The sequence below is a fragment of the Cyprinus carpio genome, chromosome A13 (assembly GCF_018340385.1).
Source record: "Cyprinus carpio isolate SPL01 chromosome A13, ASM1834038v1, whole genome shotgun sequence".
In the NCBI taxonomy this organism is placed as follows: Eukaryota; Metazoa; Chordata; class Actinopteri; order Cypriniformes; family Cyprinidae; genus Cyprinus; species Cyprinus carpio.
The window spans coordinates 21,305,965-21,317,582 of record NC_056584.1 but is presented as its reverse complement, the minus strand read 5'-3'; the positions used below and the strand labels follow the sequence as shown (position 1 = coordinate 21,317,582).

Genomic DNA, 11,618 nt, shown 5'->3' with positions numbered 1-11,618 from the left:
AAATTCACTGTCTAGTCATTTAAAGTAATTTGCACCATCGTCATAATGATGGTATTTGCAACCTATTAAAAAAAATGAGGGATGCACTTTGTTCTTTTCCCTGGCTTTATGTACTTTACACATTAATTTCTGTGTGGATACAGTATGTGGCTATTTTGAACATTTACAACCTGCCATGTTATCGCCTGCAATACTGCAATCTGACCAGCAGATATCACTATGCCCATTTCTAGTAAGCCATTCTTCAGGCTTCTCTCAACTGTGTTTTCTAGTTGTCCAGTGGCTGTATTGTCTTTGTAATTAAACTACATAGAATGGTCGCTATAGGCTACTCAGCAAACAAACAACCGACGAATCAGAACACTAGGTGTGTTCCGCTCTATTTTTTGTGATTTTAGTTTCGGTTTCCTTTCTTAAAAAGTAGCCGCCCACTCCTTATTAAAGCAAGCTCTTAAATGCTAGAAGAGAATCCTAAGTTTGAGTAGCATCGACTTAAGATGGACCCAGGTAATATTCTAATAAAACTGGAATTTAAAATGTTGGTTTCTCAACATTTCACAAACAGTTTACTTGTGTGTTTGTTTGTTTTTCTTTTTCTTTTTCTTTTCCATAGTTACGTTTATTGGAGCTTGTGCTGGAGCAGGTAAAAATTAAATACATTTTTATTATTTTATTGTCTGTCCGGTGTTGTTTTGTCTAAATTAAGAATATAGAAAAAAAAAAGTGTCCTGTATACAGTAATATGTGCCAGTGATCACCTGAACTAACCTGCTTATATAAATATACTGTTATTCCACCAATAGCTGTAACAGTTGTTGCAGCTCCAGCTGTTCTTGGATTGGCTGGTTTCACCGCAGGTGGAATTGCTGCAGGTTCTTATGCCGCTTCTATGATGTCAGCTGCCGCTCTGGCTAACGGAGGAGGGATCGCAGCTGGATCCATGGTGGCAGTTCTACAAGCCGCCGGTGAGTCACATATCAGGAAAAAAATAAAAAATTAAAAAAACACTTTAACCAGTTTTACAACAGTGATTTTTGCAGGTGGCAAATGCACAAAGCCTTTCAACTGACAAGTGAATTTATGTCACCAGGTGCTGCTGGAATCCCTTTGGCAGGTCAAGCCTTTGTGGGGGCTGTGGGAGCCGCTGCGGGTGCAGCTGCAAGCATGGCTAGCAACTGTACTTAGTTCAATTGTATCAGTAATAAGTTCTATCTATCTATCTATCTATCTATCTATATATATATATATATATATATATATATATAACAATATGATCATTATCCCACTGCCTGTCTCATTGATCAGCATCATTTAAAATGCTTTGCTGTATCAGTATGCTATGTTATAGGTTTCTGCTATAAACTACTGATTATATATATATTATATATTGAAGTCGCTGCTGGAAACTTCTTTGATGGGGTTATTGGAAGAGCCATGTTTTTAAAGTTCTTGCAGGAACTTATATCCATGTTTCTCATATAACTGAAAGTCTAAGAGGTTCTCCAAATGGTTTTGTAAGCTCCTTGTATGTGTTTGCAAATGTATTTGTGTTGAATTTAGAATGTGTAGAGACCTTATTTTGTAAGCCTAATAAACAAATGAAATAATTTATGTATATGGATTTTGTCTTTTGTTTTTATCGCTGACTCAAAGACAAGATTGCAAGGTTCTTTTACGATATGTCACCTCACAATTACAAATCAAGAAATCATGTTAAATGGGGCTCGAAACTTTAATATTTTTAATTGTTTACACCATTATTGACAGAAATAGTGTGTTTTCAAGTGTCTGCAATGGTATTAAAATATTGTATACAGTCATGGCCAAAAATATCAGCACCCTTGGTAAATATGATCAAAGAAGGCTATGAGAATTCATCTGCATTGTTAATCCTTTTGATCTTTTATTAAAAAAAATCACAAAAACTACCCTTTCATTGGATAACAAGAATTTAAAATGGGGGGAAAATATCATTATGAAATAATTGTTTTTCTCAAATACACGTTGGACACAATTATTGGCACCCTTAGAAATTCTTAAGTAAAATATCTCTGAAGTATATTCCCATTCATATTCACAATTTTGAGCACTCCAGGGTGATTATGAACATAAAATTATCCAGCCATGGCTTCCTGTTTCACAGAAATATAAAGAGGAGGGATAACAACGCCCAAATTCCCTCAATAATCCATCAAAATGAGAAAAACCAAAGAATATATTTCTGATGTGCAGCAAAAGATAATTGAGCTTCACAAATTAGTGAAGTGGCTTTAAGAAAAGAGCTAGAGCAGTGAAAATTCCCATTTCCACCATCAGGGCAATAATTAAGAATTTCCAATCAACAGAAAATGTTACAAAACTGCCTGGAAGAGGACGTGTGTCTATATCGACCTAATGCACGGTGAGAGTTTGAGTAGCTAAAGACTCTCCAGACTCTCTTTTGTGGGAAGTCGTGGCCATAATGGTTAGAGAGTCGGACTCCCACTCGAAGGGTTGTGAGTTCGAGTCTCGGGCCGGCAGGTGGTTAGAGAAGGGGGGGGAGTGAATGTACAGCGCTCCTCCACCCTCAATACCACGACTTAGGTGCCCTTGAGCAAGGCACTGAAACCCAACTGCTCCCCGGGCGCCGCAGCATAAAAATGGCTAACTGCTCCGGGTGTGTGTTCACAGTGTGTGTGTGTTCACTGCTCTGTGTGTGTGCACTTCGGATGGGTTAAATGCACGAGCACAAATTCTGAGTATGGGTCACCATACTTGGCTGAATGTCACGTCACTTTCTCTCCAAGGATCACAGCTGGAAAATTGCAGAAAAAAGTTGAGTCTCGGGGTCAGAAAACCTTAAAAAAAATGTCAAACAGTTCCTACATCATCACATGTAGTTTGGGAGGGTTTCAAGAAAAATTCTCCTAGCTCATCCAAAAACACCGGGACTGGCTTCTATGGTGAGATGAAACTAAAAACTGAGCTTTTTAGCAGCAAACACTCAAGATGGGTTTGGTGAACACAGGGATGAAATGTACCCCATGTGTACAATGAAATATACTGATTTTTTGATGTTGTGGGCCTATATTTCTTCTGGAGGTCCTGGACATCTTGTTTAGATACATGGCATCATGGATTCTATCAAATACCAACAGATAAAAAATCAGTAAGTGATTGACTCTGTTAGAAATCTTATAATGGGCCATGTTCCAACTGTACAATAACCCAAACACAAACCTCAAAAACAACACAAAAATGGGTCACTGAGCATAAAAGCAAGCTTCTGCTATAGTCATTCCAGCATTCTGACCTGCACTATATAGAAAATTAGTGAAGTGAACTCAAGAGAAGAAGCACCATCATGGAGCTGGGAATCTAAAGGGTCTGGAGTGATTCTGGATGAAGTAATGGTCTCTGATCTCTTGTCAGGTGTCCTCTAACCTCATCAGGCATTATAGAAGAAAATTTAGAGCTGTTAAACTGGCAAATGGAGGTTTAAAAAAGGATTGAATAAAAGGGTGCCGTTAATTGTGGCCAGTGTGTATTAGAGAAAAACATTTATTTCATAATGATATTCCCCCCATTTTAAATTCGTATTATCCAGTGAAACGTTAGATTTTTGTGATTTTTTTTTTAAATAAAAGATCAAAAGAATTACCAATGCAGATTCATTTTCACAGCTGTATTTGATCATATTTACCAAGGGTGCTGATATTTTTGGCCATGACTGTATATGACTTTATTCACATTACATGCAAAATGCATCTGTATTTCTGTGTCAATACCTAGCAATTTTAAATATATTATCTGCCATTTTCTAACCTGCAATGTAGCCGTCTCAGCATTCCATTTTTAAATAGAAATTTTCTCTCAGCACTTTCTTTGTTTTTCATATTTTATAACCATTGTAATGAAATAGCCTAATTCACCTAAATATAAAATGACAAATTACTTTACTCAACCCTCATATAATTTTTTTCTTCTTTGTTTCTTTAATAATCTCATGACATCACTGCCTCCCAAAATAGATTTAGAAATCATTCAGGGTCTTTAGAAGCAATCCAAAAACTAACCTGTGGTTGGTTTTCAAAAGTTAAGAGCAGTTTTAAAATATTTGAGCACAATGGAAAACTGGCATGGGCAATTAAGGCGTGGGGAAAAATGGCAGTTATCAATCTTCTGTCACATAAGATCTAATGCTTAGACGCAAATACTAGCAGAACAATAACATTAGGTATTTAGTAATAAGTTAATACTGTCACAAAGCCATATACCTTCCACCCAGTCAAGGATGTGATCTACAAAACAACAGCACATAAATGGCACGTGTTCAGGCACACTGCAAAATACGTCAGTGTTTAACAGAAAAAAAAATGTTTTTCCCAGATAGCACACATACTGTACATTTGCAAGATGTTTGTTAACAAAATCTTTGTTAACATGCGTACAAACATCTGATAAATGTCTTTAAGATGTAAGTTTTATATACATTCTGAATAATCATAAACATCTTAAAAACTTTTTTTTGACATACATCTCAGAGATGTCTCTGTGTGTGATTACATCTGGAAGATGTATTTTTTTAGAGTGTTTCCTCATCTGCAATACATCCCTAGGACATTTTCTGTTTAGAAAATGTCTTTAAGATATTTATGAATTATAATGTATGTAAAACTGACATCTTAAAGATGTTTATCAGTTCGTACACTCTGGGTTTTTTCCCAGATAGCACACATACATCTGCAAGATGTCACATGCCCATCAAAGAGAAATCAGGGTAACCATCCAGCAGGTAGTTCTGCATACTTATGTTTATCTCCATACTTGTTTTGAAATCTATAGTCTCAATCTTTTGTTACCAAGACAGCTTCCTTGAACATGTCGGATAAACGTTTAATTTATACTTTTCAGTTGGCCAAGATTTCTAAAAATCCTTTCTTTTTATTGGTCTTAATTAATATTCTAATTTTCTGAGATACTGAATTTTGGATTTTCCTTAGTTGTCAGTTATAATTATCAAAATTAAAAGAAATAAACATTTTGAAATATATCAGTCTGTGTGTAATGAATGAATATAATATACAAGTTTCACTTTTTGAATGTAATTAGTGAAATAAATCAACTTTTTGATGATATTCTAATTATATGACCAGCACCTGTATGTTTTGCTTGTTTGTTTTTTCAGACATCTGAGCAGCAGGATGCTGGAGAGGGACTTTCAAATCAAGAAGTAAGAGATTAAGTTAAAATGAATATTTATATCTGTCTCTTTAATACTACATAGTGCTTTATTCCATAATGCAGCAGTGTAGCAATCTTGTGATGTTGCAGTACTTTTGTTTTACGAGAGGGGTGTGTCATTCACTGGAAATTCTTTTATTTCCACCCAAAGAGCTCCAGCAGAGCCCAGCTGTTAGTGATGTTTAAATACAAATCATATGGACAAGTTATAGAGGTAAAAATAGACAGCATAAGAGACTGATCAGATTGTTTGTTAAAATTGTTCATAATAACATGAGCACATAAAATAAACACTTTACAAGGCCTTTGCATGTAGATAGGTTATTAAGCATAAGCTGCATAAGACTGTGCAAGTAAAGCACTGTTTTTCATAATTTCCCTGTTAGGCTTCCAAGTCCCGACGTCACAGACAGACAGTGTTGATCCCAGCAGCTGGACCAGACATTTCAATAAAGGTGTCATCAAAAAAGAAACGATACCTATCACTTAAAACGCACACTCAATTGTGCTTCAAAACTCAGGGTAAGTCCTGCCCACACAGACAAACTCATGTTGTTACAATTTGGTTTATTTTCTATACGATAGGATCTGAGAGTGAGGGCACGAATTTGACCCGGCTGTGGGTGCAGTGAAAGAAGAGAAGGAACCAGGTAACGGATGGGATTATATCATGTTGATTAATGTGATAAATGTGGTGTAATGTGATTGATTATTAAAGTGCCCCTACTAAATAAAGTTATTGTCACCCAAAAGAAAGAATCGACTATGAACAACGTAAATGAGTCGTTAGTAATTCAAATCCCACTTTTGTGACAGCTACAGGTCACGGAGTAACATTATTTGCATATTTTTTATATTGTATTTGTTACTCTGCTCATGTACAGCACTTTGGTCAGTCTGCGAGGCTGTTATAAACTAAACTAAACTATGCACACCATGCTCTGAACGCGGAAAAACCAATCACAACAGACTTGGCCATCTGGCCAATCAGAGCAGAGTAGGCTCACAGAAAGGAGGGAGACTGAATCTTAGAACTCCTTTGAACGAATCGTTTGAGAATCATTTTAAAATTAAATAAAATGCATATTTTGAGAAAACTTAAGCGTTGTTTGACCTTGCATGCATGTAAACCTATTCATATTAGAAAGCTTAAAAATGGCATAATAGGGGCACTTTAAACTTCAAAAGGCTATGATTTATTAAATGTGCACTTTTCTAAGTAAAAGCACAGAACTGTTCCATGTTCTACAGGCTCACGGTCACAGAACAGTTTGCAATCAATGAATACCACACATTTATGCCAAACATTATGGATTTGCGTTTTCATTAATGCTGTCTGCTGTTTTTGTTCAGATCAACATGAAAATGACCAATATATATTCTAATTATATATATTTGAAATGAATATAAATATAGTAAATTATGATTTTGACTCATTCATTTTACAAAAAAATATTTAAAGTGTGGTTTATTGATTTTTATTTCTTTTTTTTTTTTTTGTTTTTGTGTATTTGAATTTTTTTGTTGTGTTGAATAATTTTTAGTCATTTTGCCCTATCATATTCATATGACATTCATTTTATATGTGCAGGTATTTAAAAGCCTTAAATTGACCCTGTAGATACCCTGGGGTCATAAGATCATGCTTACTAATAATAAAGAAAAGTCAGTTTGATACAAGAACTTCACTTTTTGACTTTTCGTTTTAATTCCCTAGAGAAAAAGAAGAAGAAATTCAACTGGAGCCATGACAAGAGCAGCGATCCCACTTAAGCAGCACCATCTGGATGGAGTGTGATTGGAGGGCTGCCCAGTGTTAAAAGCTAGTGTGAGCTGCGCCTGGAGCTTCAGTTACATTTGATTTATGTAATTTTAAACTTAGCTGCTTTTGGGTTAATAGAGCAGGGAATGTAAGTAGCTTTTATTCATCATATGAGACATGGTTTCAAAACAGCTCTTTCTTATTTGTTTTTGTATTTTAATAATTGGCATCAGAATATATGCACTAGATATAAAATTTTGACAATAACTATAATTGTTTATATAAAAAAGCTATTTGTTTCCTGATCTTTGATAGTTTTTACATTAACATGTTACAAAGCAGCTATTTAAAATGAATAGTTTTAAGTATATTTTGACGTTTTAAATGATGTTAAAGATTTTATAATTCATAATGTTTGGCGCTCCGTTTTTCTTTTGTCTTTATATCATTCCATTTTCTTTCTGTTGTATGCATCTGGTCCAGTTCTTTCTAACCTGAAGGTTTTATTGATGTACTCATTCGGCTGTTTGATTTTAATCAATATCTTTTATTACTTCCAATCCTAGCATTTCTCTACCTTGCTCATTCGTGCCTGAGCCAAAGTGAGGAGTCTGAGGAGCCAGATAATTTAGATCTGCAGAGCACAGTCAAGATTGATGTTTGCACCTAATAGGCCGTAGCTTTTAAGCTGAATTCAATCAGTCCAAATCATAGTGACTGATTGCACATAAAGATTAGATTTATCTTTTTCTATGCATCCTGGGAACATGAGACACATAAGCAGTGTAGGGTCAGAGTTTCTGTTTGCTGAATTTGTGCATATATGTGTGAGAGTTTATGTTTGTTGGGTTTGTGCATATGTTTTGTGTTTTTAAATTTTTCTGTTTTTGTTTTTTTGTTGAAAATTATGGTTACAATATCACTGTTATTCAAAAATACAGTTGAATACTGTGAATGCAAACCGTTTTTGGAAAAAAAACTTTTAATCGCAAACTGCTGTTTAATTCAACGGTACACAACAGTATTTTTTAAGTCTAGTCACGTGTCCGAAGCTGTTTCGAATGCTCACAACTCCTCAGAAGAGAAACCTGCAGGTCTAATCTGAGCAAGATCATCAAATCTAGCCTCATCTTTTCACCTGGTGTACGTAAATATTGCAGAACGAAGGATAAAGAGTTTTAGAACACAACAATTTTGAGGTTTGTAGCCTCATCTTTTTCGAACTATGTCGAGATAAGGGTTTTCCATCCGCGGGGTTTTCCCTCCTTGCTTGAGGTAAATGCAATTTTATCATTTTCAATGTTACACTGTACTAACCTTTATTATATTATTTGCTAATAACAAATTGATTTTTCTGAGTATTATGTACTGAATTAGCAACATGTTAGCTACGTTTGCATTCAACGTAAGTTTAGTTTATTTTAGCTCAAAGAGGGCTTGTGTTAAACTAGCATGGTTATTTTGCCGTTGATATTTGCTGACTGCATTATAAAATGTTAATCTGCAATATTTGCAATAAAACCTGCAGCAATTCCTTTACGCATGTCAGGCACATGCGGATGCATAGTTTTTTGCCTAATGCAACGTTTAAGTGCGGTTTCCCTCAGTGCACAAGAGTTTTTTCAAAATTTTCAGCCTTTAAGTGTCACACATATGGTCATAAATTTGGAAAGAATAAGACTTAACTGCATAAAACTGATGATTTAATGTGTCACGTTGACTTTTGTAGCTCAAAGTGTGAGGATATCCGGGGTCTAATCTTAAAGAACAGACTCCGAACTTCAAAAGTGCCTGGACAACTGCATCAGAGGCCAAGTGATTCTTATGGATGCACACAATTTAACCCTGAACTGCCACCAGAAGAAACATATGAAACACTGGAGCAGAAGAGGCAACAGTTGGAGACCATTTATAGACAAGAAGGTATTCGCAGTGGTGAGAAGGGGGAAGTGATTAACCTTATGAAAACAACATTCTGTCTTCAGCGTAGACACATAAATCAGGCTCCATCACCGTCCATCGAAGATATGAGAATCCAGTGGCCTTACCTTTTTACACAAAGAGGTATCTTCATTCACTTCGAGTTACTAACTGACATTAACGTGTTACGTGTCTTGGACCTATCCATTAAGGAATGTGGACAGGGAATCAGGAAGTACCTGCAGACCAAATCAAAGAACAAAGATGTGCAGTCTATCGTCACCCAGGATGAAGATGGAGAGTTGACTCTAATACAGCTGCTGATGGCCTACTTCGATGAAGGGATAGAGGGACTAATACTCTGTGCTGATGTATGTTTGTTTACATTTACATAATACTTGCTATTACTGGGTTTGTTATTCTGTCATTTATAATTTTTATACAATTGTCTGTGTTCTGCAGATATCTGCCACGGCAGCAGATGTTGAGAGCACCCTGACCATCCCCGCCTCTCCACGACTGATACTGCTGTGTAAGTGTCAGATAAGCAAGGTTCTCACATCAGTCTACCTCATCAACATTGTTTTAGCCATCCCAGGTCATGACAACTTCTGATCTGCAGACAATGTATTTAATTTACAATGAATAAAGTACTGATGACCATATTAGACACTGTTTTAGCTGCAATTTGTTGTCTTTATCAGTTGCCGGTGATGAAGCCAGAATTGGAGGATGGATGATCACCATCGAAAATCATGTAATCTGTGAAGGTGTCGACCAAAGCTTCATCACAGGGCTAGCTGCAGTTTTCTCTACTTACTACATCTTTAATCTACAGTACCAAGAAGAAGCTTCAAGGACCCTGGAGTTTGTACAAAGGTAAATATTGTTTTGGTATTGTGCCTTATTTCCCAGATCTGTTAAGAGCTTGTCATTTAAATGGCTAGTTCACTTTGAAATTAAATGTTGATGTGTTTTACCCCAAGGGCATCCAAGATGTAGGTGTCTTTGTTTCTGCAGTAGTTTCAATTTTGATGTTTTTAGGTCCAACCGTTCTTGTCTGTCAGTCATATAATACATGCCTATGGTCACCTCATAAAAGAAAATACACAGATTCAAATTAAACCGTAAGTACACATTTATGAATTAAGACACGAAACGAGCGGTTTGTGTGAGAAAACCAACAGTACTTATATCATTTTTTACCTCTTGAAAAACATAATGTCCATGTTGCAGCGAACGAGCTTCTTGGTGTGTGAGCGTGTACTGGCTTGTTGATGCGCCGGCGCGACTCCTGGCTGTATGTGCCTCTCGCGCGAGCATACGCAATTCTTTTCTTTTTAAACATCCCTAAACATATATTTTTTTAAAAAAACATTTCTTGTTTAAAACATCCCGGATAAGCCGAACGCGCTCACACACCAAGAAGCTCATGCCCTCAACATGGATATGATGTTTTTCAAGAGGTAAAAAACTATATAAATACTGTTGGTTTTCTCACACAAACCGCTCATTTCATGTCTTAGGTCATCAATGTGTACTTACGATGTGGAATTGTTTAATTTGGACTGTTTAATTTGAACCTGTGTATTTTCTTTTATGAGGTGACCATAGGCATGCATTATATGACTGACAGACAAGAACGGCTGGACCTAAAAACATCCAAATTGAAACTACTGTGGAAACAAAGACACCTACATCTTGGATGCCCTTGGGGTAAGCTAAAACATATCAAAATTTAATTTCAAAGTGAATTAGCCCTTTAATATAAATTGTGCAATGATTTAACAGAAAGCAGAGAACTGTCAATAACATAAACCATGCACCACCATAATTTAATGTTTGTTCTCATACATATTATGTTTGGAAAAAATATATTATCCATATTTAATACAAGTCTCTTTTATTTATGTAGTGCTTTATCAATACACATTGTTACACTCATATGGCAGAAATGTCCAAAATACAAATCATGCAGTTAGTTCATGCACATGTTGTGTGCACTTAATGTAAAATAATAAAGATATTAAATTAGTAGTTACATTACAGTTGAGAAAAAATATGTCAGTTTCATTTGATTCCGAGGTGGCTTTTTACATCCGTCACAGGTGTCAGTCAGGACTCTGAAATGAGATCATTCTTTCATAATGAATATACACAGAGGTTATTATCATGAGTAAACCTCTTCGAATAGTCTTATATAAAATTCATCATGACTTACCAAGCCTAATATATGTTATTTCTACGTTGCTTTTTAGGCGCTTCATTGGTTTGAATCCAGAGAGAGGGACAAAGGCCAGCCAGGTGAAGGTGATCTCCAAAAAGAAGGGGAAACTTGTCCATAAAAAGACTGCAACTGTGAATGTCCACGTAGCCAACCTGATAAAAAATCTTTTGGACTTTGAGTGGGGTTTTGTGCAGTAATACAAAGCCAGTACAGCTGATGTTCAACATCCTGTTTCAGAGCTGAAGTCGCTGCTGTGCTCTGCAGTTGAGTGGAATGTCCAAGTACATTGTTCTGCATTTGTGCTCAGTTGCTGCAGTTGAGTGTTAATGCAAAGTCAGTACATTGTTCTGCATTTGAGTGTTCAGTTGAAGTCAGTGCAGTATTCTGCGATTGAGTGTTAATGCAAAGTCAGTGCATTGTTCTGCTGTTGTTTTGTTTTGTTGAATATTAAGTGAATTCACTTTTTGCAACAACATATTTAAATTC

General features: G+C 35.9%; 2 protein-coding genes across 3 annotated transcripts; both read left to right on the top strand.

The window, feature by feature from the left end:
* Nucleotides 1–246: 246 nt before the first annotated feature.
* LOC109047735 (interferon alpha-inducible protein 27-like protein 2A) lies at nt 247–1,611 on the top strand. Its single transcript, XM_042769359.1, has 4 exons — nt 247–507; nt 614–643; nt 804–965; nt 1,091–1,611. The coding sequence occupies exons 1-4, from the start codon at nt 498–500 to the stop codon at nt 1,183–1,185; spliced, it is 297 nt and encodes a 98-aa protein (XP_042625293.1). The 5' UTR covers nt 247–497; the 3' UTR covers nt 1,186–1,611.
* Nucleotides 1,612–8,236: 6,625 nt separating this feature from the next.
* On the top strand, nt 8,237–11,578 carry LOC109081582. Of its 2 annotated transcripts, XM_019096567.2 has the most exons (6): nt 8,237–8,260; nt 8,715–8,908; nt 9,118–9,276; nt 9,368–9,437; nt 9,610–9,784; nt 11,164–11,396. In XM_019096567.2, the coding sequence occupies exons 2-6, from the start codon at nt 8,810–8,812 to the stop codon at nt 11,327–11,329; spliced, it is 669 nt and encodes a 222-aa protein (XP_018952112.2). In that variant the 5' UTR covers nt 8,237–8,260; nt 8,715–8,809; the 3' UTR covers nt 11,330–11,396. The 2 variants fall into 2 exon arrangements, 1 of the variants encoding a protein (XP_018952112.2); XR_006161547.1 differs by lacking the exon at nt 8,237–8,260 and adding an exon at nt 11,449–11,578 and having other exon boundaries at nt 8,288–9,276.
* The last annotated feature ends 40 nt before the right edge of the window (nt 11,579–11,618 follow it).